Source organism: Paramisgurnus dabryanus, chromosome 22, assembly GCF_030506205.2.
Source record: "Paramisgurnus dabryanus chromosome 22, PD_genome_1.1, whole genome shotgun sequence".
Classification (NCBI taxonomy): domain Eukaryota; kingdom Metazoa; phylum Chordata; class Actinopteri; order Cypriniformes; family Cobitidae; genus Paramisgurnus; species Paramisgurnus dabryanus.
Genome location: NC_133358.1, coordinates 27,066,698 through 27,092,587, shown reverse-complemented (window position 1 = coordinate 27,092,587; position 25,890 = coordinate 27,066,698). Strand labels below are relative to the sequence as shown.

Below are 25,890 nucleotides of genomic sequence, written 5' to 3'. Positions count from 1 at the left end.
GATTTAAAAATAGGAAAAAACAATGAGAAAACAATACATAAAATGACAAGAAATCCGTGGGAGTGACACGAAAAAGACATCCATGCTCCGGTCACGGAATAAAAGCTGAATTCCGTGACATGGATAAAGTGATCAAATTTTCTGTGAGTATAACACGGATGACTTATTTTATTTGCTGATTTTTCCATCACTCAAATTTGGGTGGGCCGTTATTAACATTTTTTTCTGTGGTGAACACATTTAATAATATCGGACTTTACACGGATTTGTCTGACGAGAAAATGTATGTATGCACACCACAGGGATTAGCATATTAAATTACACTTCATAACCACATTACAGAGTACAGTACTAGTAAGTAGTATACAGTAGGTAGTACACTAGTTCCCTTTCAGTCGGTCACTACGATGTCACGGTGTGACCGACGAATTGGGAACCGCTTCGCGGGTGACCTATCTACTTCGAGAACTATAAGAAACGCCAATGAACTTGGCATGCAGGTATTTGCATAATGCCGGCGCGGCCCCGCCAGGTGCGTATATAAGGCGCAGGTGCACAATACCAAATTAGCTTTATTGCTTCGAAGCCGGCAGACATCTGCTCACGAGAAGCTATTCTGAAAAACTGATCTTCGTAGATCCTGTTCTGTGGGAAGAAAAAAGATCTCAGCTTGCCAAAGTTGGTTGGGCGAAGACACCTCAGCGGAGGCTCGCAGTGTTTTTCTCTCCACCCTTTCTCTCTCTCTCTGTCTCTTAATTTAGGACTTGAGTTCGAGTGAGTGCGTTGCCTCTCCCTGTGTGTTTCACCAGCTTGCACAAAAGAGTGATTTCCCTAAAAGAGCAGCACGTCTGAGCTTTGTGTCTTTTTAAAGACAGCCACTCATTCGTGTCACGGTCGGGGTCGTCTTTTTAAAGATGGATTTCCGTCCGTGTTCGGTTTCTGGATGCGGTGTGTTCATCGCCCCCCGGGATGGCCACCAGCGTTGTCTTTCGTGTCTGGGGCTCCAGCACGCAGAGGCAGCGTTGCGTGATAGTTCATGCTCCATCTGTGAGGGCATGACTATGGCGGATTTGCGGAGACGGGTGTCGTTTCTCCGGGAACGGCGCCCGCCTTCCAAGTCTGGTGCTGCTAAGAGCGCAGCTACCAGACTTGCGAAGGATGACCTCCGTATAACGGTGCTGGGTCGGTCTGCTGGTTCGTCCAGCAGCTCCCAGCGCCCTGATCCGTTGCCAGCGGAGGTCCCGATGGAGACGAGCGGCCCGTGTTCTACGGTGTCCTCGCGCTCTGTCGAGCCTCCACCCGACGCGATGTCCACCGTAACATCGGAAGGGGGGTTGTCAGCCTCGGACGTCGATCCGGATCCGCTCCCACCTTCGGGCCAGGTTGCGGCTTCTGTGTTCGACCCCGAGATGGCAGCCATGCTCGCTCGGGTGGCGGAGGCGGTCGGCTTGGAGTGGACTAAACCTCCCCCACCTGAACCGTCCCGCCTCGATGACTGGTTCTTCGGCGGTGCCAGGGCTTCTCAGTCCTCGCCCCCGGTGCCTTTCTTCCCCGAGGTGCATGAAGAGCTGACGCGGTCGTGGAAAACCCCGTTTTCCGCCCGGAACCGACCGTTTCAGCCTTCACCCCTCACCTCTCTCGAGGGTGGAGATGCCAAGGGGTACACTGGTATCCCGTCAGTGGAGCGGCCGGTCGCGATGCAGTTGTGTCCGGCCGGTGTCGCTTCCTCCTGGCGGGACCAGCCTACTCTCCCCTCACGGGCCTGTAGGCAGTCTTCGGCGCTGTCCGGTGCTGCTTACAAGGCTTGTGGGGAGGCAGCCTCTGCCCTGCATGCCATGGCATTGCTGCAGGTCCACCAGGCTAAGGCTCTGAGGGACCTGCACGCGGGAGGTCACGACTCGGCGGAGTTCTCTGAACTACGTGCGGCTACGGATCTGGCGCTTCGTGCGACCAAGGTCACCGCACGCGCCGTCGGGCGTGCGATGTCTACCCTGGTAGTCCAGGAACGCCATCTCTGGCTGTGTCTGGCGGACATGAAGGACGCCGATAAAACCCGGCTCCTGAATGCTCCGGTTTCCCAGACCGGCCTGTTCGGCGAGACGGTCGAGGAGTTTGCGCAGCAATTCTCCGCGGCCAAGAAGCAGACTGAGGCCATCGCTCAGATCATGCCACGTCGGAAGCGTCCTGCGCCTGCCCCATCCACGTCGGCGCCTCAGCCTGCTCCTCGCCGAGGGCGTCCTGCGGCGGCCGCCTCCGTTCCTCCCCGGGGCTCTTCTAAGAAGCGAGGAACCGGTCGTCAGCAGCCCGCCCCGCCCGCTCAGCCCGCTTCAAAGGGTGGTAAAAGAAGATCTAAGCGGCCCTGAGACGGGCGACCTAGAGATGGAGGGGATCGCTCTTCGGGAGATGGTGAAGGCACCACTCCCCCCACCGGAGGAGGGCCGGTTGGGGAATCTTTTGTTTCATTTTTCTGTTCCGCCGACTTTTCAGTCGGCACCCACAAATTCACAAAAAGAGCGAATTCCACTTCCATCTCTAGGTCTTCAGATGAGCGCCGGAGAGACGAGCGGGCTCATAACCCCCCCTCGTTCTCCGACTCATCAGAGGAGAACGAGAGCGGCGCACGGGCTCATAACCCCTCCGCGCTCACCAACTTGCGTCCCACTGAAACAATTTCAGAAGCTTTTGGGGCATATGGCAGCAGCCGCAGCTGTAACTCCGCTCGGACTGCTCCATATGCGACCGCTTCAGCATTGGCTTCACGATCGAGTCCCGAGGAGAGCGTGGCTGCGCGGCATTCACCGTGTTATCATTACACCTGCGTGTCGTCGCACTTTCACTCCGTGGTCAGACCGTGCGTTTCTCCGAGCCGGTGTGCCTCTGAGACAGGTCTCCAGGCATGCAATAGTATGCACAGATGCCTCGGACACGGGGTGGGGGGCCACGTACGATGGGCTTGCGGCTTCGGGGGTCTGGACGGCACCCCAGCTGCATTGGCACATAAATTGCCGAGAAATGTGGGCTGTATATCTTGCGCTCGTCCGTTTCAGCAACGAGTTACAGGGCAAAGATGTATTAGTTCGCACAGACAACACTGCGACCGTGGCGTACATCAATCGTCAAGGCGGTTTACGCTCGCGTCACCTGTCGCATCTCGCCCGTCATCTCCTCACTTGGAGTCAGAAGAATTTGAGGTCTCTTCGTGCCATTTACATCCCGGGCACGCTCAATGTAGAGGCGGATGCGCTCTCTCGGGCTGCGCGTCCCGGCGAATGGCGACTCCACCCCATTGCGGTTCAGCAGATTTGGAGACGTTTCGGCAAAGCGCAGATAGATCTGTTTGCTTCCCCAGAGACGACCCATTGTCGCCTGTTCTATTCACTAGCCGACGACTCGCTCGGCGTGGATGCATTGGCACACAGCTGGCCGCGAAACATGCGCAAATACGCGTTCCCTCCGGTGAGCCTCATTGCGCAAACCCTATGCAAAATCCGGGAGGACGAGGAGAGCGTGCAGTTGGTGGCACCGTATTGGACAACCAGGAGTTGGTTTCCAGAACTCTCTCTCCTCGCGACAGCCCCTCCGTGGAAGATTCCCCTGAGGAAGGACCTTCTTTCTCAACAAGAGGGCACATTATGGCACCCGCGCCCCGACCTGTGGAACCTCCATGTGTGGTCTCTGGACGGGGCACGGAGGATTTGAGTGATTTACCGCAAGAGGTATCTAACACTATTGCTGCAGCGCGAGCGCCGTCTACGAGACAGGCTTACGCGCTTAAATGGAACCTGTTTGTCGACTGGTGTTCTTCCCAAAGTGAAAACCCCCGAGAATGCCCGATTAGTGTTGTGCTTTTATATCTCCAGCGTCGTTTGGAGAATAGGCTGTCACCATCCACTATTAAAGTCGATATCGCTGCGATATCAGCTCACCATTCACCCGTAAACGGTAGAACAGTGGGTCAGCACGACCTGGTCATTAGATTTCTCAGAGGCGCTCGAAGACTGAATCCTTCGCGTCCTCCCTCTATTCCTCCTTGGGACCTGTCCTTGGTGCTGAAATCCAACATGATCTCACAAAGTTCCATGGGATAGTCACGGAATTTTGTGCTCATTTTTCCGTGGCATTCTCACGGATCTCCGCATTTTTCCGTGGCCCTGCTACGGACTGTCTTTTTCCGTGGCATTCTCACGGATTGGTTACTCAACTGCTTTTTCCTATTTTCAAACCATTTTCGCTTCGGTTTAGGGTTAGATTTGGTGTTTGCATTAGTATGTCACTTTAACTATTGGTTTATATAATTTTTTCTGATTTATTCTTTTATATTTTCTAAACTTTAAACAATTGTCGCCTGGCGTTGGGGTTAGAGTTGGGTTTGGGTAGGGATGTCATTTCATGTAAATCTAACCCTAAACCGAAGCGAAAATGGTAAGAAAATAGGACAAAACAGTTGAGTAACCAATCCGTGAGAATGTCACGGAAAAAGACAGTCCGTAGCAGGGCCACGGAAAAATGCGGAGATCCGTGAGAATGCCACGGAAAAATGAGCACAAAATTCCGTGACTATGCCACGGAAATTCGTGAGATCAGGTTGCTGAAATCACTCCAGGAAGCCCCATTTGAGCCTCTGCATAGTGTGAGTGTTAAATTTCTTACTATGAAAACATTAACTCTCCTTGCTTTGGCTTCTGTTAAGAGGATAGGGGATATTCATGCATTTTCGGTCGACGAATCGTGCCTTCAGTTCGGGCCGGCTGCATCCAGCGTAACACTGAGACCCCGGCCCAGCTTTGTGCCCAAAGTTCCCACCACTCCTTTCAGAGATCAAGTGGTGAACCTCCAAGCGCTGCCTTTGGAGGAGGCAGACCCAGCCACGGCTTTGTTATGCCCTGTTCGTGCACTACGTGTGTATATAGACAGGACGCAAAGCTTTAGGACCTCAGATCAGCTCTTTGTTTGTTACGGTGGTCAGCAGAAAGGGAAAGCTGTCACCAAGCAGAGGATGTCCCATTGGATTGTGGATACTATAGCCCTTGCATATCAAAAGCAGAATGTGCCTTGTCCGTTTAATTTACGTGCCCACTCTACACGCAGTGTGGCATCATCTTGGGCACTGGCTCGCGGTTCCTCGCTAACAGATATTTGTAGAGCTGCAGGCTGGGCGACACCTAATACGTTCACAAGATTCTATAGTGTTCGTGTCGAACCGGTTTCCACTCGGGTTCTTTCTACTAACTAGTTAAGAATGCCGAGGGTCGGCTCGTGTGTCGGCTTGGAGCCTCTATTTTGGTGCTGCACATCTGCACCAATATGGAAGGCCATCGGGGAAAAAACGTCTAAAAAACTGTTTTTGCCTCTCCTCCATCCGCTGTCAACCTATCACTGATGTATTCTCTGTAAACCTGTGTAGGCTAGGCGTCCACATTTGTCCCCTACGTGGGGTTCATTTGTGTGTATACTCCGTGGGGTACTAATCCTCCACGTTTTCCTTAGCAGAGCCTGCTCTGCATCTCTCTGCATACTATGTTTTGTTCAGAGACTTTTTATGAGCAACCTATCGGTTGTTTCATATTTTATGTCATCCTTTCAACCTTCTTAGGGGATGGCTTCCGCAGTGTTCTAGCTCCGCTCAGTTTAGACGCTTCCCCAGTTCGCTGCTTCACTATCGTGGGTTAAGGAACAGGTAGTGACCGGCCTTCTGCATTTCGCCTTAGGTTCCGCCCCCTATGTGGAGGGCGGAGGGCTTTTACAGACACTGGAAGGGTTCAGCTGCAGTGGCGTTTTGGTAGGGATTCCCAATTCGTCGGTCACGACGTGACGTCGTAGTGACCGACTGAAAGGGAACGTCTCGGTTACGTATGTAACCCTCGTTCCCTGAAGGAAGGGAACGGAGACGTCACGTCCCGTCGCCACAGTTTGCTGTTCCATTGCTGTTTTCAGGCCGGGCACTGCTGCTCGGCTTCTCAGCAATAATATAGCTAATTTGGTATTGTGCACCTGCGCCTTATATACGCACCTGGCGGGGCGGCGCCGGCATTATGCAAATACCTGCATGCCAAGTTCATTGGCGTTTCTTATAGTTCTCGAAGTAGATAGGTCACCCGCGAAGCGGTTCCCAATTCGTCGGTCACGACGTGACGTCTCCGTTCCCTTCCTTCAGGGAACGAGGGTTACATACGTAACCGAGACGTTTTTAGACATTGTACACTACATACTACAATGCTCTCTATTAACCATAAAACACATTGTGATTGCACAGCATAGTATTCACTATGTAGCCCACTACACAGACCACACTACAAATTACGGAACACACCAAACGGATACGTCTACTACCAACTATGAAGAACAAAGTCAAGTTGACATTAACATTTTGTGTTACAAAAATACATAAGTAGGCAAAGAAAACAAAATATAGTATACTGCCCTACAAAGGCAAATGGTCGTAACTTGGTTAAAGGCAGTAAAATTAGATATTGATATTTTTTGGAAATTCAAGACCACTTTTATCATGTGGATAAGTGTCTTGGGTAAATTTCGTTGTTTTCGAGCAAAAACTATCAACTAACCACATCAACATTATTTATACATTATAAATCAAATAAATCTTGATTGTTACAAAATATACATTAACAAACTGGTTGTGGTTAAATATGCACACAACTACATTAAGTTATTGAAATTATAGAAGGCCAATTTAAAAACCAAATTACAAAAAGCTACCATTATTTTTGTTGTTGTTGTTGTTAAAAATAAGTAAAAAAGTTATTAAGTACATAACCAATGTACAAAACTGTTTTCTTACCTTACCATAAGTCAAACACTTTGTACACTTAATATTGATTTGTAATTTGAGGACTTAAGGTCAAATTTTCCAGTCGGACCAAAGATACGCAAGTACGTGAAGTAACCTGCAATTTTATGTTTCAAACAGAGATGGCCATAGAGAAGCAAAAGTTATACTACAATCTGACACTCACCGATCTGTGCTCGCTGGCTGATGTCTGTGTCGCTGCTGGTCCCGGGCTCTTTGGCATCAGATCCTGATGTTTGGGCCTCTGTTCCCCCTCCTGGATCTTTATTGCCCTCTTGGTCTCTGGGCTGCAGCTCTGTGGGTTTTGTGTCATCTACGGTAGCTTTGCCTGACTCATCTCGAGTCTTTGAATCATTTTCATTGGTGACTTTGTCTTGCCTTGTGTCTTTCTTGCTCTTGTCCTGTAATTTCTCAGATGGGTCTGTGTTGTTTTTGTCTTGTGTTTTGGTATTATTGCCTTTTTCGGAAGTGTCACTGCTCTCTGCCGGATTGTTTTTCTTCTGTTTCTCCTCGATTTCATCCTGTTTGGCCTTCTCTTCTAGATCTACCGAACAAAATGACAGTTCAGAAGTAACAATGCAAGATGCTACAGTATTTATAATAAAGACATTTGCCGTCAAACCACTGCACATTTGCATAGATAAATATTTTTACCACAATTACAACATGAAATCTGTGCCTAATGATGATGAGTTCAAGTCTTTATGCATGTTTATTTATGCTTTTATTTATATTATTTGCATTCATTTACAAACCATTTTTTTTTACTGCAAACCACAATTAGAATGGCACTTCTATGTGGTTTTCTCAAGGCATTCCTAGTTGTTGCTAAGGTGTTGCTAGGGCTTTGTTTAATACTAAGGTGTTGTGGATGGTTGCCATGGCACTGCTATGTGAGTTCTAACAATGCAATCTTAGTCGTTGCTAAGGTGTTGCTAGGGCTTTGTTTTATGCAAAGGTGTTGTGGGTGGTTGCCATGGCACTGCTATGCGAGTTCTAACAATGCAATCTTAGTCGTTGCTAAGGTGTTGCTAGGGCTTTGTTTAATACTAAGGTGCTGTGGATGGTTGCCATGGCACTGCTATGCGTGTTCTAACAATGCAATCTTAGTCATTGCTAAGGTGTTGCTAGGGCTTTGTTTACTGTTGCCCAGCTGTTGCTATGGTGACACTAGGATTTTGAAAAGGCTTTATTGACTGTTGTCCTTTGCATAAGTTGTCACCAAAATGCTAAAATGTTGTGGTTGGTTGCCATAGCACTTCTATGTGGGTTTTACCAAAGCAGTCCTTGTTGTTAGTAGGGTGTTGCTAGGGCTCTGTTTTCCCTCGCAAAAGTTGTCATAATATTACTTATGTGTTATGAGTGGTTGCCATGACACTACAATGTTATTCTACCAAGGCATTGCAAGTCATTGATAGGGCTTTGTTTACTGTTTGCCTTTGCACAAGTTGCCACCACAATACTAAGACATTGTGGGTGGTTGCCATGGCACTGCTATTTGGTACTATCAGTGCATTCCTAGTTGTTGCTAGGGCTTTGTTTAATACTAAGGTGTTGTGAATTGTTGCCATGGCATTGCAATGCACGTTCTAACAATGCAATCTCAGTCGTTGCTAAGGTGTTGCTAGGGCTTTGTTTACTGTTGGCACAGCTGTTGCTATGGTAACGCTAGGATTTTGAAAGGGCTTTATTGACTCTTTTCCTTTGCATAAGTTGCCAGCACAATGCTAAAATGTTGTGGGTGGTTGCCATGACACTGCTATGTGGTTTTAGTTATGCATTCCTAGTTGTTGCTAAGGTGTTGCTAGGGTTTTGTTTCATGCAAAGGTGTTGTAGGTGGTTGCCATGGCACTGCTTTGCAAGTTCTAACAATTCAATCTTAGTCGTTGCTAAGGTGTTGCTAGGGCTTTGTTTACTGTTGACCCAGCTGTTGCTTTGGTAACGCTAGGATATCAAAAGGGCTTTATTGATTGATGTCCTTTGCATAAATTGTTGTGGGTGGTTGCCATAGCACTTCTATGTGGTTTTACCAAGGCATTCCTGATTGTTTGTAGGGTGTTGCTAGGGCTTTGCTTTCCCTTGCACAAGTTGCCAACATAATGCTAACATGTTATGGGTGGTTGCCATGGCACTACAATGTAATTCTACCAATGCATTCCTACCCATTGCTAGGGCTTTGTTTACTATTTGCCTTTGCATAAGTTGCCACCACAATACTAAGGAATGTGGGTGGTTGCATGTCACTGCTATGTAGTTCTATCAATGCATTCCTAGTTGTTGCTAAGGTGTTGCTAGGGCTTTGTTTAATACCAAGGTGTTGTGGGTGGTTGCCATGGCACTGCTATGCGAGTTCTAACAATGCAATCTTTGTCGTTGCTAGGGTGTTGCTAGAGCTTTGTTTACTGTTGGCCAAGTTGTTGCTATGGTGACGCTAGGATGTTGAAAGGGCTTTATTGACTGCTGTCCTTTGCATAAGTTGCCACAATGCAAAATTTTGTGGGTGGTTGCCATAGCACTTCTATGTGGTTTTACCAAGGCATTCCTAGTTGTTAGTAGGGTGTTGCTAGGGCTTTGTTTTTCATTGCATAAGTTGCCACCATAATGCTAATGTGTTATGGGTGGTTCCCATGGCACTACATTGTAATTACCAGGGCATTCCTAGCCATTGCTAGGGCTTTGTTTACCGTTTGCCTTTGCATAAGCTGCCACCACAATACTAAGGTGTTGTGGGTGGTCGCCCTGGCACTGCTATGTGGTTCTATTAATGCATTCCTAGTTGTTACTAAGGTGTTGCTAGGGCTTTGTTTAATACTAAGGTGTTGTGGGTGGTTGCCATAGCACTGCTATGCGAGTTCTAACAATGCAATCTTAGTCGTTGCTAAGGTGTTGCTAGGGCTTTGTTTACTATTGGCTCAGCTGTTGCTATGGTAAAGCTAGGGTGTTGAAATGGCTTTATTGACTGTTGTCCTTTGCATAAGTTGCCACCACAATACTAAGGTGTTGTGGGTGATTGCCATGGCACTACTATGTGGTTTTATCAATTAATTCCTAGTTATTGCTAAAGTGTTGCTAGGGCTTTGTTTAATACTAAGGTGTTGTGGGTGGTTGCCATGGCACTGCTATGTGGTGTTATCAATGCATTCTTAGTTGTTGCTAAGGTGTTGCTAGGACTTTGTTTAATACTAGCGTGTTGTGGGGGGTTGCAATGGCACTGCTATCTGAGATCTAACAATGTAATCTTTGTCGTTGCTAAGGTGTTGCTAGGGCTTTGTTTACTGTTGGCCCAGCTGTTGCTATGGTGATGCAAGGATGTTGAAAGGGCTTTATTGACTGTTGTCCTTTGCACAAGTTGCCACCACAATGCTAAAATGTTGTGGGTTGCCGTGTTGTTACATTATTTTTTTACATCTTTTCTAGGGTGTTGCTAAGTGGCCCAGTTAAAAAAGTATATCATCTAACAAGCGTTTAATCTAGTTTGTAACATCTGTCCCTAGTCTCTCTCTTAAGTACGGGATGTTTCTGTTTATTTAAACACTCCTCTCCTTAAGCGGCCACACGACTTAAGGCATCATTCATGTCTGTAGCACAAACAGTGCAAGACAAATGATGTACCAAAGTTTAATCCTTAGCATTAAGGGTAAATCAATAGTAATATTGCCAAGCAAATGACACGTAGTAAAGTGTACCTTTAGCAGCTTGTGCTTTCCATGTTTCTCGGTTTTTGTGCACCTCCTCATTCCAAGTGCTCCTGAATGACTTGAAGTCGAAAGTGTTTACCGAACAGTTGGGGGAAGTGCCGCCCTCCGAACCCGTGCATCTAATACCAGACCGTTTGCTGTCTGATGGGATGTTATTCAGACTACAGAGAGAGAGAGAAAGAGAGAGTTATTTAGCTTTCAGATCAAGTTTGACTGCAGTTAATGTGGTTGTATATAACTTTTAACAGTAATGGATTTTATTTTCAAGTCGATGGGGGATCTGTAAGAGACACACGATAGGAACAAGGGAACTGTATCTGTGCTAAAATTTGTGAATCAACGTTCATGGTGACATTACCATAGAAAGAGCACACCAGTATTCACTTTAATATTATACACATACAACGCCAATACTCTTTCTGTTCAAACCACAGAACGTGATAAAACATAATGAAGATCATATCTCAAGCAAAAGAGCTCCCAAAAGTCCCTTTAAAATTCTTTGCTCATAAGCTTTTTGGCACTTTGACCAGTAATAATTTAATAGGCTGGCGCTGTTGCCACCCATTTGGTCATTCTGACCTGGAGCGTCTGAATCCAGCGAGACCGGTGTGTGAAGATTCCTCAACCAGCGGGGCTACGATTTTCTCTATCATGTCTGTGAGAACGGTGAACGTCGGCTCGACGATAAAATCAATGAAGCCTGTGTGGATGACATGAACAAAGTGTCACAACACTGATTTCTGCTACCTACCAAACACATGCATGATGGCTTACCGATCTGAGACTGAGCAACCATGGTGGACTTGCGGTCACACAGGGGGGAGAAGGAAAGTCCGAGTTCTGCTTCTTTATCGCCCTGTAAGACACAGCAAATGACCCCTCACACTATTAATAGCCAATCAGCTTGCCACAATTGTGCACCTTTAAATATTTTAGGAGTAATTTATTATGTTTGGGGTGTTGTGTGGTAATTGGTTTGCCAGGTTGACATCAAAAAGATTTGATTGCTCGCCCATTTATATTATCTGAAATTCGTCCATGCATATCGTGATCACTCATTATATAACACTTTATCCAAATATCACAGTTAATCCTAAGAAACAACAATCGCTGCAATTATCTTTTCATGATTGTCTTTCGGACGAGTAATAACGCTATGACCTCTAAAGAAACCAATGACTTCAATCTTGTTACTGATCGCCCCCATGCATGCAATCATGACCTGATGTTACAAATGTAATATCTGAAGACACTTTACCTGGTAATGAACTGATGGGATATTATTTTAATACATCAATAAATCACATTTTCAATTTCACTCTTTTTGAAACTCCAAGAAGGGACCAATGTGATACCATACTTGACTATTATGAGCTATTAATTGGTTTGACATCATATAGGCGTCTTTTAAAAGCTCACTGTGTTAGTATGAGATATAAAACCATTTTTATTAAGAAAAGAAATTGATTTGTACTGGATGATTTGTTCAATCATACGAGAAGGGAATCTTGGTTGATAGATATTTTGAATGACTATACAGTATATGACTAAAAGATGCGAATGCTGTTAGCACCGCGTCAGCCAGCCAAGATTCAAATGTTGAGGGTAGGATCATGGAAATGAGTGTATAGAGGAGATGAATGATTTTTAAAGTGGACGTTACAGGCTTGGAATGCTAAATAAGATTAAGACTCAATTTGAGATTAGATCAGAGTGGCAATGACCATATAATGGGAATACAGCAAAAGAATTGAGAGAGACGGAATAAGCGCGCGAGAGAGAGAGAGAGAGAGAGAGAGAGAGAGAGAGAGAGAGAGAGAGAGAGAGAGAGAGAGAGAGAGAGAGAGAGAGATCAAAACAAATGATAAAAATAATACTGTAAAATATTTGCCGTTAAGTGACTAACAGTAAACTGACCTGTCTGAAGAACTCCTCCAGCAGCGACGTGGTCCAGCGGTGATGCATGTTCCAGTTTTTGGCCGGGTGGCTTATGTCAGCCGTGTGCAGTAACAGAGATAAGGCCTTAGGTTTATCGATCCTGTAGAGGACAGAGATGTTCAGCCCCTCAGAGCTGTTACAAACACTCTGTCCAACCTCTCATTATGTGGATATGAAGTTCTGTAGATGCAGAAATGTACTTGCATGAACATTGTTTGTTTAGCTAAAGCCCCTCCTTCTCGGTACCCTGATGTGCACAACTTACGCTTCTGGCTGCTGGAGGAAGTTTTTCATGGCTTTGATCTGTTGGAAGTGGCAGGACATGTCCGTGGCCAGGACCATTTCAACCACCAAGGTACGAAAATCCCTGGGAAACAAAGTTTTATATTTGCATTCAATATGAATCGTCATCTCATTAAACGTTTTTATATAAGGGTACTGTAATTTTATTACATTTTTTTATTAAACCTTTTAAAAGGTTGTAGGCTCGTTATCAGGTAAGGCACATCTTAATAAAATGTATAGCTTGAAAACACTGTAAATCCCTTTGGATAAAAGTGTCTGCCAAATACATAAATCTATTTGTGAAAGATGGTAGTGCTGATTTAGTGTACATTCACATCAGACAATATTGAGTTTGCCTGCATGTTTCTAACCTCCAGTCGTCTTTGGACAAGTTGTAGAGGATGTTCATTTCGTCATCGTCCTGCAGGAGGCGATATGCGGCACTCACATGGTGATTCTCCTGAACGGCACGGTCGTTGTACAGTATGGCGGAGTCTGACCTGTGAAGCGTGCCATATGTTAGAGACGAATAAGAATAATGTCTGCATGACAAAAAATTCACTGTTTCGTTCTAATGGACGCACCTGGTCTGAATGTGGAAGTTGTTGGTGGTACCGGTGTGTTCATAATCGTGCACAGCTGCGGCAAACAGCATGGCGAAGATTTCTAATTCGGTCAACCAGTGCTGAAACAACAGATCAAAACAGAAGCTCAGCATTAGTATTCTTGTAACTCAGTAGGTACTGCATTGTGTTAGTAGCGCAAAGATTATGGTTTCGACTCCCATTGAAAAGTGACGTGTTAGAGTTGGGACGATTATTTGTGTGATTATTCTTGCTATGGTTCTCAATGAATTACGGGGAAATGCCTCTACATCCAAAAGCCAGAGGGCGCTCTCATGCAGAAACTCAATATGCACCACAGAAGAAGCACACAAGATTTATTGTCCCAAACCTATGGCTGTTTCTCAATTCCAAGAACGGAAAGAACGGACTTGCGTTCTCGTGGAGATCGGTCCTGCTAGGCGACCTCGAAAGAACGAACTCTGCCATTGTGTTGCCGCATTGACTTCTGGGGCGTAAAGCGATTTCAGCGCGCAAGTCTGCACTCGATGCATCCTTGATATCAAGAACACATCCAAGTATTTTCAGGCATCCTCTGTACTTGCGTTCATGAGAATTGGAGTTGAACTTCGAAGGTTAATGATGACATAGAGCGAGAACACAAGGATGCAAGTTAGCTGAAGAACGCATATTGAGAAACAGCCTATGTAGCGCATACATGGTCAGAAAGGTTTTGCATGTGTAAGCACCACGTAAAACATAAACAATGCAGATTCATTACGCATGCTTCAATCAATAATATTGCTGTACTGCTGAACTGAAGATAAGCGTGAAGGAAATGAAATTCTATTCGTTCATCATTTTCTGAATTAATGCTTGTGACGTTTTTTTATATTAGCACTAAATCACTGTAGCGCCAGTATGACAAAAATAAATAATCAGTGGTGTAAATGCTGGGGGGCAAATAATTTGTCAGAAGTGCAGTGTGATGTCTACACATCAGTGAGAGGTTAATGAGCCCACGGCGGGAGTGACACAAGCGTGTTTGGAGACGTCGAGGGAGATTAACTTTCTATTGATTGGCATGAGACAGGCCGCTGCACATACTCGCATTCGGAGGACCCCGAACCTCCATAAATACCACGAGCGTGATCTCAGGCTTAATAAAACATGCTTCAGCATCCCGCTTCAGTAGTAATAATAATAATAAACAACCCAGCGGACTAGACGTGCAAGATTGTTTATTTCTAAGCACATATAAACATACAGAGATCTCTGGGAGCAGAGCCATCACTTAAATTCACGAGGCTTGGGACAAAATTGCTTTCTTCATGACTTCCTTCCAAACTGTGCAAATTATAACTAATAATTTTGTTTAGACAGGAAGCAAAAACTATTTAATGTATCTTAGATATGTTTTATATACTCTTTAACAATATCAAAATACTTTTTGCAGGAAAAAGTTTCTTGGCATTATTCCACATGAATGCATTGTGAACCAATCCATCCATCAATTGCACCGATCTGGACTTACCACCATGCCAGTCTTGAGCAGAAGATAATGAACCGTCTGGGTGACATCTGCGGCGTGGATAAGGTTGTGGTAAGGGTTCTTAAATTTGGTGTATCCCACCTCCAAAGCCTCCACAAAAGACACCAGAGCAGAAACGGGTATCTGATGGAACAGAGAGTACAGATATATGATATGAGATTAACATTGAATATTGTGATAGCACTTTATAATCTTTGTAACCCTAGACTACAAAACCAGTCATAAGGGTCAATTTTATGAAATTGTATACATCATGTATACATGTACAGTATACATAATCTGAAAGCTAAATGAATACCCTTTCCATCGATGTATGGTTTGTTAGGATATGACAATATTTGACCAAAATACAACTATTTAAATCTAATTGGAATCTAGCTGTGCGTTCACACCAGACGCGGAAGAGGCGGCAAAAATGCGCTATTTGCGCGTAGTTGGACGCTTGAACATTTTGAGTTTACTCGCTTCATTCGAGACATTCAAGTGTAAATTCGCGTCATGGGAACGGCTTATATAGCTCAAATTGCCTATTTGAATCTTTGCATTGACTTAACATGTGAATCACTCGCACTTGCCGCCTCTTCTGTGTCTGGTGTGAACGCACCATTAGTGTGCAAAATATTAAGAAGATCACCTTTGTCCAAATGAAGTCCTTAGCAACTGCATTTACTCTTTAAAATAAAGTATTGATATATTTACACTAAGAAATTTACAAAATATCTTCATGGAACATGATCTTTACTTATTTTTGGCATAAAAGAAAAATCGATAATTCTGACCCATACAATTTTTTTCTTGGCTATTGCTACAAATATACCAGTGCTATTTATGACTGGTTTTGTGGTCCAGGGTCACATTTGTGGTTTGATTAGTATCCTTGCTTGATCAACATATACACGATGGCTGGTTGAGTCTAAACACGATACCTTAGATTTCATTTTTTTTATGTAAACATACAATTACATTAGTTTACCTAAATCTGCTCTTTTCATCAGAGAAAGAGCTAAAAGCATTTAAGACTTAAAATCCTAAGAAGAAAAGAAATAGAGAAATGTACCTTAAAGCGATTGATTAAGTCGTATCTGGTGAGAAGTTCGTAAAAAATAAATTTCAGTGCATGTTCTCCGCTGGCATCATTCAGTGTGAAGACATCAAATGACCATGTATCTACATGCTGGAACAACAGCAACAAACATCAGTTATTAGCATTTTTGCATATATACACTCATCTGATATACAGTAAATATCAGCTCAGTTCTCTTTAAATCTCTGAAGTCTTCATTGCTTCTATGATACAACAAGACTAAATGGATAGATCCAGATCCCCCAAACTCGATTAAAGACAAGAGGAAAATGACCCTTTGCAGTGGCTGGCCCTACCTTCTGGAATAAATTACCTCCTGTCATTAAAATAGCCCCCACTTTATCTGAATTTAAAAACGGCTTTAAAATTTTCTCATTTCCTTGGCTTTTAATTGAACTTTTTTTATTTTACAAATATTACTGATTTTTAATACAATTATGATGTGTTATTCTATGTTATAAAACAGGCAGTTCTTGTTCTTCATTCTGATTGGTTGAAACGCGTTCTAAGCTGTGATAAAATACCCCGGTAACCCAACGGTTCAGACCGCATTACATACAGTAATTATCACTGCGCCACTGTTGCTGCGTACTGATTTATGAAAATAAACACCACAGTCTTTAATCATATTTTTTATTTGTCTACAATTGCACAATTAATGGCAATATCCAGATAAATGTCAATAAATATTGTTGAGTCATCTCGTCAATAAAGAGAAAACGGTCCCTGAGGAGTTTATACCTCAAATTCATATTTCCGCTATCCACTGGGTGGCGATCTTACCCAACATAAACACTGACGCATTCACTCAACACTAAAAACAAGTTTTGTAAGTTTTGGTCGTGGCTCTGAATCTGATCTCTTACAAAAGTTATTCACAAAAATGGAATTATCTCCGCAGAGATAGCAGAGCGTCTGTTCTTTCATTTTATATTTTATGTTTATTTAAAGAAGATCATTTTTCTGTAAGGCATTAATCTAAAACTGGGTGGCAACTTAAAAAAAAAAACGCTGATGGGGAAAGAGTTATGCATGCTTCCAAGCATATTTGATCATCACTTCAACAGTTGCACAATATAAATGTTAATGTATATTTTAGATGAATGTTGATTTATTACAATAAACACCACAGTCTTAAATCATATTTTCATTGTGTCTTTGCTGTGTCTGTGTTGGTTGGGAACAGTGCTCTGTTTCAGCCACACTTGATTCTGAGGAACTACGTTTGGCGGAAGAGTAATATTTGTACTAATATAATTACAACTTATTTGTGTTTAATTTTATGAAATCCTGCTATGCATATCAAGTAACCGTTTTATAAAAGCAATAAGCCCCGCAAATCAGTGTGGTTACAGTGCATTTTATAACAGCTAAGGGGGTTTTTCCACTTTGCGTCGTGCCTAACAACGCCCCTTAGCTGTTATAAAATGCACTGGTAACCCACTGCTTCTTGGGGTTTATTGCTTTATTTTAATACTGTGTTATTTTAAGTATAGATGTGAGCGGGGCACAAATGAACGCGGGGTCAATTGTAACACAACTACTTCGCTACTTCGATGATCTCCTGTGAATTTCCAAGTTTTGATGTGTTTTGATTAAGATATTGAACAGAAAATGTTTTGGAGGCATAAAAAGGAAACTTCTACATCTTATGTTTTTGTGTGGTGTGTCACCAAATCCAACCTTATATTATTTTAATCACTGTATTGTTACCTCAAACATAACACTATTTTGAAACATGTCAGCAACTCCTAGTACTGATAGCTAAAACATTTTTAAACAGCGGGGTTAGTTGTCACACAGTGTTACAATTAAGCCTCAGGTATACAATGATAATGAAATGTAAACAATGCAAATACTATTCATCAAAATGATAACTGTTAATACAATATCAGGGGAAATAACTCACAATTATGATTTTTTTTTTTTTGCCTTAATTGTGCAGCCCTTTCCAAATCTATTTATATGCATTAATGTATACGCTGAAAAAAATTATTCATTTAATTGACTCAATTTTTTTAGGTAAGTGGTTGCAATCATTATTTAAGCTACATTAAAAAAAATTAGGAAAATAAAATAAAAACTTTTGTTTAAATGTAGTATAAATAAATTGATTGCAACCCTTACCTTAAAAAATTGAGTAAATTGAATGAATAATTTTTTTGTGTACAAGAATGGTTAGATGAAGGATCATGGATGGATGAATCTGTGAATATCTATCTATTATAGGCAGATATATAAACAATATCCATTAGTATATAGACAGAATTGTATTGAATTATTTCTGTTAAAAAATGTATGGGTTAAGTTGTAACGTTTGCACTCCTGTCACTTCTGGTATAATTGTATGATAACGGTAGGTCCCTAATCTCAACTGTGTCTCTTATAAATATCTAAAACATTCTTCTGAGACCAAACTACAGGATCTGAGACTAACTAACTACCTTTTTTGTAAAAGAAAACCGAGATATTCCAGCATTGAGAATTAGTCCAGGCAGGATAAAGCGATAGCATGTATAACCCTTTCCAGATCTTTAAAGGAAAAGACTTTAACTAGAAGATTAAAAAAACTGCATTCTCCATTTTTCTATTTTCATTGTTATCTCACTCATTCTTAGTTTTTATTTTCTTGTTGTTTAAAAACAAATATCTATGTGGGTTTGATTAGTTGGTTGCAATGAAGATTTGGAAAATGCTACATTAAATATTCAGATCCTCAGATTGGAAGGTTTGCCCGGTGCTCAATCACAGTCAGTGCTGAGAGCTTTATATAGCTCCATGCTCTGAGAAAAATATTCAGATCATTGACTGTTCTGAGATCAGTGAGAGAAGGCCAAAATCCTGTTGCAAGGCCAGACAGACAGTAACTGGGCATATGGCGGAAACCTGGGGCCTTGTTTCTAAAACACACACACAATCTGATCGGGTTTTATCTAAATTGAATTGATTTATTCCTAAATGTGAGGCAGATGTGCATGTGTAAATTGTCCCGTATGTCAAGTGAATAACACATGAAGAGCTCAGATGCAAAACCCTCTAGGTGCATCTGCACTATTAAAAGGTCTTAAATAATTGTGGATAAAGCTAACAAAGAAAACTAACAGAACAAATTCTCATTATTAAAACTGGAAGATTCAATTAAGATTATTTCCGATTAAGCAAATAACTGGTGTTTGAATTGGACAAAAAAGTATTAGTATGCTGTTGTTATTCTTGTCGCTTGATATATTCATGTATTCTTAACGCATTATATATTTATATGTTACATTGGAAGTTTATTTATGTTTTATGCATTTGGCAGACACTTTTATCCAAAGCTTTATTCAATTGTAGATAAAGCAATGAGAGGAAAATTGCTTTTCTTTAGGACATATAGGAGTCACTAAGGCCTGCAGGAGATCTCTACTCTGTTTGGTCTCTCCTCAGAAGTTTAAATCTCTGCCTTTTCTGATAGCAGCCTAGATGTTTAAACCACTATGACAGAAAATAAAAAAAAAACTGAGAAATTCCCTGCAATTTAATGGGTTTCAATGTTTTTCAAACACTAATATATATATATATATATATATATATATATATATATATATATATATATATATATATATATATATATATATATATATATATATATATATATATATATATATATATATATATATTCCATTATCCAAAGCAACTTACAGTGCATTTATTGAATACATTTGTGACTCTTTAAATGGTCCATAAAATAGCTTTTTTGCCATAAAGTTCAGTCGAAAAAAAAACTTACAGCTTACTGTCTCATAAATCATGTGCATTATAGACGTATACTGACTACAACTTTAGACACAGAAACATCGTACAGTCACCTTTTGTGTAGTCGGCAGTTTTAGAATCACAGCGGGATGTCTGACTTATGAGAAAACGAAGTGGTGAGAAAAGTGAAAGATATAAAACTCAAAGTCGTGCCGCCACAAATTGCTAAAATCAAAAATGAATGAGAGGCTGATGGGAGATGGTGAGCAACACAGCTGATATCAGCTATGAATGGCCACTCTCTGTCAAATCACAGCGGATTGCTGGAGTGATAATTTGAACTATAATTTCATGCAAAAACGGAGACTTACCTAACCACAAGCTAAACTCTCCCTACGTTCAGTCAATCACATGTTCGCCTATGTGTTTGCATGTACGTGTCTGCCAGGTAACCCAGCTGGCTAAGGGAAAGATCAATTTTGCACATTGGTTGATTAAACAGAGCCATTTGTTCGCCTCAGATCCGGTTTGATTTGCCAACATCCTTGTGTTGTTCTTCAAACAAGCTACTACACTGTCAGATAAAAGGTACTAAAGTTGGGATGGTCACCTTTAAAAAAGTCTTAATACCATGTAGGTACAGATTGGTACAAAGGTGTACTTTCTGAAAGGGTACTCCCCAAGCTTTTGTAACTTTGTGTGTATGCATTCAAAATACGTCAATGCTCATTGCGACGACCATAATGATGTCACCAGGTTACAGTATGTGTCTTTATGCATACGTGCCAACAAGTATTTTTACCTTCAAGGCTGTGATCACGCTGGGCGGATAGCTCAAACCCACCATGTTGGAGGTCCGTCTGTACATCCTGTCGGAAACAGATAACAACAACCGTTATGCAAGAGAAAAACAGGTGAGGAATCCCTTGCTATTGGTCCAGATTAACGTTTAAAGGCCATGCAGCACTGAGATGGCACATGATAGGAATGCAGCAGGGGACATCAGGTCAATCCTGATCAATTTATCATTGCAGTGTGCAATCCATCAGTGTCCATGGTTGAGATGTACAGTATCAGCCCAAAATCAATACTTTGAAGGTTATTATCTACTGTCAGTGGGATACTGAGAGTTTAAAGGGGTCATGCTTTATTGTTTTATATTTTTTTCTTGAGATTGATTTATAAAGTTAGTCAGTTTTTTGCAGCAAAAACTTTGACCATTTTTCACCCCTTCTTGCAGGCCTTAACAATGACTAAGAGGAACTTTTGTCTACTGAGTCTTTAAGAAATGCCCTCATTTGCATGCAAAATGACCAATGTGTTTGCTGCGGGGTTGTTGTTTTATCCTTATCCTTCAGAAACTTCTTGTCTGCAATGCATGAATCACACTTTAACAGATTTACAAGATGATTTTAAAATTGCTTAACTCTTTCCCCACCAGCATTTCTTTTTTTTAAAAGTTTCCAGCCATTTTTTATGATTTTTTACAAAAGTTTAAAGCCTTTGAAAAAAAATTATTTCAGTAGGCACAACCTACTGTAACACTTTTTGGTTTTGGCTGAATCATTCAAAAAATATTTGAGTTTGATGAATTATATTTTTACACAAGCAACACACACATCTCTGCTAAAAATGAGGAGTTGAAGTTTGTTTCTAGTACTTATTAACATTCTTGGACAATTACACCAAACGTGACAGAAGTGCAAACGTTACAACTTACCCCATAGGTGGGGTTAGTTGTAACACTTGCTAAAAATTAAGTTTGCAGGCAAATATTTCAATACTATTTTGTCTATATACTTGAAGTGGATATTGTTTATATATCTGTCTATAATAGACAGGTTTCCACACTGTATTCATTCATCCAGCCCTTTTCTAACAATAGTTCAATTATAATTGGATACAAATATCTAAATATGTGATCCAGTCTGTAATACCCATACTACAGTTTCAAAAATCAAATTCTGAGATAATGAGCATCAAAATCAGATTTTAGCCATTCATTTCATTATGATTTCAATCTTTGACATGACCTTATTCATTCAATATTAAAGATATGAACGAAAATTAATTTAACACACAATTTTTGATAAGACAGGCACATTTATTTTGATGGCAGCCAGCAATCATTCCTGTGTAGCCTATTTAAAACAACGACAAGAATTACGCTAACGTTAGCGGTTTTCATATCGTAAGTGCTGATGGGTTAGTTGTAACACAGCGTTACAATTAACCCCGCTGGGTCAAAATATTTTCAAGCCCACCAAAAAAGTTCCTAAGAGCTGCAGACATATTTCAAAACGATGCTATGTTTTAGTCAACAAGACACTGATTAATAAGACATAGCATTGGATTTGGTATCTTACACACCCAACATAGAAACTGAAAAAAAAACATGATGAAAAAATTTACTTACATGCCACCAAAACATTCTTTCATCAATAACTCTCTGGAAAGACATTATACATTTCCAATAATTTGCGGGAGATCAGGCTCAACCCTGTGCAACAATGTTAACAGTCCGTGTTACAACTAACCCCACACCCCTACCTGTTCAAAAAGTTTTGAAAAAAGGCTAAAATAATGGCATTTTTGTAAAGGACTTTTGTTAAAGTCCTGATTCAGAACGAATATCAAAACAAGTATTTACCGCTTTTGAATCTGTGTATGATGTGGTGTTTTATAAGCTATATGGATTGGCGTAAAACCTTGTCTTTGGCAGGGAAAGAGTTAATTTCAATGACCTTGGAGAAACCCCCCAAACCCACCTTTCCACAAATATCCCAGCCTGCACCGCGTGCACGATGCTTCGAAATCTAGGTTTCTCCTCTGACCGTCTCAGCATCAGCCCCATCTGACGCGTGAAAGTCGACGCCAGCCAGTCGCGTACCTCTGAGGGAACGGAGTCAGACTGAATGTCACTCAGCTCATCTTCTGTGTCCACCAACCGCCTGCAGAAACACACACACAAATGCCATCTGAGGAACGTAAATGGGTAACTTGTGTCACTCCTGATCACGTCAGATGAAAAGCCTCTAAGCAACAAATCACAAGAGGAAACATGAAAGATGAAGTGCATACAAACAATGTAATCACCTAAATATGATTTTACAGAGGTCTGTTATAATCTAAACTATATTCAATTTGATGGACGCCACAATGTCTCTCTTAGATGCTGTCTTAAGTTTTTGAGTCAATCCCTCATTCATTTCTTCTCCAATAATTTAACCCTGACTTCAAATGTGTTGGTTTATTTAGGATAGGTTTAATTTGTGTTAATTGTGTGTGTGTCTTCATTACCTCGTCTCTTCTATGTAGACAGACTCTAAAACAGAAGCGGCATATTCTAAATTTTTCTTCAGGTCGACGACAGAAGCCTCGCCTCTTTCCAGCTGTTTTACCAAACATCTCAACCTGCGATCAGACAATAAAAAACATAAAATCTGATTATTACATTGGAAATGTAGCAATTTTGATGCATTTATGAAATATTATTTATATCATCTGAAGGTAAATTTGCTTTAATATATGGGGACAACTTCAGCATTGTTGATGTGACATTTGCAGTCAAAACTTGTAATATAATTTCTCAGAAAATTCATTTATTTTCAATATATAATTAAATGTAATTATCTGTTTATATTTGAATAAACTCCTGATGATAAAGACACCAGAAAAAGATCAGTCTAAACTCATGTTTTCTAGTTTAGGTGATGGAAACATGCATGCGTTATGGACGTGACAAAAAAGGACAAGTTTTTGGAGACAACATATTTTTTCAGGAATTCTGTGAATTCAAATGCAGAAACCAGAAGGAATAATATCCAATAAATGGAGAAGTAAGGCTAATATTTTTTATTTTATTTTTTAATGTTTCTATAATTTGCACTTACGTATCTATGAAACATAAAACAAAAAATGCTTTAAAACGTTAATAGAGACTTTGCATGGGTATTTAAACCAAATCTTTACATCTGATATATTAGTATTGTTAAAAACTTTGAGTAAAAAGTTGAGCTGAAGCTGTGAGGTGACAGTCAGCTGTGGTTTGTGGTTGCCTAAAGCTTTTAACGAGAAAATATTTATTCATCACATTTATTACTAAAGATAATAAAGTGAATTTTTTCAAGGATCCTTTTCAATGCCGACAACTCAATTTAACTGTTCACTGTGTTCAGCTGCTAAAACAACATGATGAGATTTTAACGTACATTGCATTACAATTATTTTCAATCACAGTTTCTAATGTAAAAAATTTAATTATACACATATTTACATGAAAAACATGTTTTTCTTATAAATAATGTATGAAGAGTTTGGTTCCAAAACGTGATTAATAAAAAAAAAGGTGTTTGTTACCACCCAAATCAGTATGTATCTGGTCAGTATTAAAAAGTAAATTCTTCATTTTATGCAAAATCCGATATCCACCGTGTATTGTGTATTGTCATCTTTTCTCCCTTTTTTCCCAAAACGAGATAAACGGCACTCCTGCTTCTCTACAGAATGGAATAAATCCGCTCAACCAATCACAGCGCACCATTCCATGCATTGAAAACAATAAGGGCGGCGCGTTGATACACACAGAATCCTAGTTTTCCTCATTTACTTTTTACTTTGTGATCAACAAACAAAAACAAAATAATACTTTTAAATGGCATTGATAAACCTGTGATGGTTTTCTGTGGCGGAAAAAAAACGTAAGCCATCAAAATCAAAGAATTCACGCCAGATACACTCGGGCAAAGAAAAATGGCGTCTGTTGCTTGTTCTCACATAACAGCATCAAGCTTCTGTCATGCTAACACGTTGACCCCAATTTTATGAAAAACTTTACATTATTTTACTTGAAGTCAACAAAAATCGAGCAGGACCAAAACATTTTACAGCTGATCGCTGTCAAAAAAGTTCAGCGACAACATCCCAAGGATGACAGCATCAATGACAGTGTTCTTAATATGACAAAGTGAGTGTTTTGATTAATGCCATTAATGTTTATTTTTTTTAATCAGTGTATACCACTAGTCAACTAAATGAATATAACATGGCAAAGTTGAATGCACATTTATATATCAGTTCAAAAGATTTATAGCATTTTAAAAAATAATCAGTTTTTATAATAAATCTTTGAAAATCAAATTATGGATTTGAATGTTTAATGTTATTATAACCTAAAGATGCTAAGTTTGTAACAGAAAATAGTGGTTTTCATCTTGTCACTTTCTTGCTATAGAAAACACGTTTTTACCCAAATTAGTCAAAATGGATTTGGAACCAAACTCTTCATATGTAGACAGTATGCACCATCCTTTCTTCATCCATGTGACCAATTAAAAAATGAGTCGTGACCAATCTGGACAAAATTTGTTAATTTCAAACTCACATATGTTCACATAAAAATAAACAAAATTAGTACACAATGAATAATTGAGTTGATCCATTTGACAGCAGTAGTCTGTCGTTTAGTAGTTTATTTTAATCAATTTCTACCCAAAATTGCAACCTCTCGTGACTACTCTAGTAGTCGACATCTGTGTAATTTGAATGAAGTGCTCTCGTTCGACTGAAAAGCGTGACGTTGAAAACGGGGTCGAGGACACGCTGTTTGAACAATGTTATCAAAACCAGTGAAGCAGAACAGAAACACATTCCACATTGGTGTCCCCGAGGAATCCCTTCCTTCAGACAAACATGCAAAATCGATGCCGCAAGTCAATGCCATCCCATTAGAGGATTAGTACTTCCTAGAATCTGTCCGGAGCAGAAATGATAAGAGCAAAAATTCTTTAGACATGCCACTCGACCACCGCTACACAATGCGTGACCTTTCTAATACAGAGAAAAAGCACAATTAGATGCACAATCCGATTAGACCGTTAGACCACGCCTTCCGTCTTAAAGCCTGGTTCATCATAAGCATGTTACACATGAAGGGTTGCGAGCGGGATCGTGAGTTAAAACGTAAGGAACATAAACATGCTTTAATTTTAATTGCTGAGGTGACGTCAACGAACAGGAAACGATAAAGGATGAAATGCGTCTACATACAGTAGCTGCAGACTGTTTCCATCCACCTATTTTTAAGCACATTTTGGTGATGTGCATAAAAATGCTGGATGAAAACGCCAAAATTTGCATAAAAATGTATGAGCATAATTGAGTCCGATAAATTCCTAAAACATGCGCATGAACTGCAATGGAAACACTTTTAACGGCACCTATGG

At 41.0% G+C, this 25,890-nt stretch overlaps 1 protein-coding gene across 4 annotated transcripts in view; it reads right to left on the bottom strand.

The window, feature by feature from the left end:
* The window catches only part of pde1ca (phosphodiesterase 1C, calmodulin-dependent a), an 84,941-nt gene that overhangs the window by 6,556 nt on the left and 52,495 nt on the right, over positions 1 to 25,890 (bottom strand). For all 4 annotated transcript variants that reach the window (XM_065258546.2, XM_065258547.2, XM_065258548.2 and 1 more), the window contains 13 exons: positions 22,967 to 23,080; positions 22,435 to 22,617; positions 20,469 to 20,535; positions 15,905 to 16,021; positions 14,830 to 14,970; positions 13,317 to 13,417; positions 13,104 to 13,232; positions 12,713 to 12,814; positions 12,427 to 12,547; positions 11,284 to 11,365; positions 11,089 to 11,209; positions 10,495 to 10,667; positions 6,975 to 7,352 (listed from right to left, as the gene is read on the bottom strand). In XM_065258546.2, the coding sequence (XP_065114618.1) occupies positions 6,975 to 7,352; positions 10,495 to 10,667; positions 11,089 to 11,209; positions 11,284 to 11,365; positions 12,427 to 12,547; positions 12,713 to 12,814; positions 13,104 to 13,232; positions 13,317 to 13,417; positions 14,830 to 14,970; positions 15,905 to 16,021; positions 20,469 to 20,535; positions 22,435 to 22,617; positions 22,967 to 23,080 (1,829 nt within the window). The remainder of the gene's footprint in view (positions 1 to 6,974; positions 7,353 to 10,494; positions 10,668 to 11,088; positions 11,210 to 11,283; positions 11,366 to 12,426; positions 12,548 to 12,712; positions 12,815 to 13,103; positions 13,233 to 13,316; positions 13,418 to 14,829; positions 14,971 to 15,904; positions 16,022 to 20,468; positions 20,536 to 22,434; positions 22,618 to 22,966; positions 23,081 to 25,890) is intronic.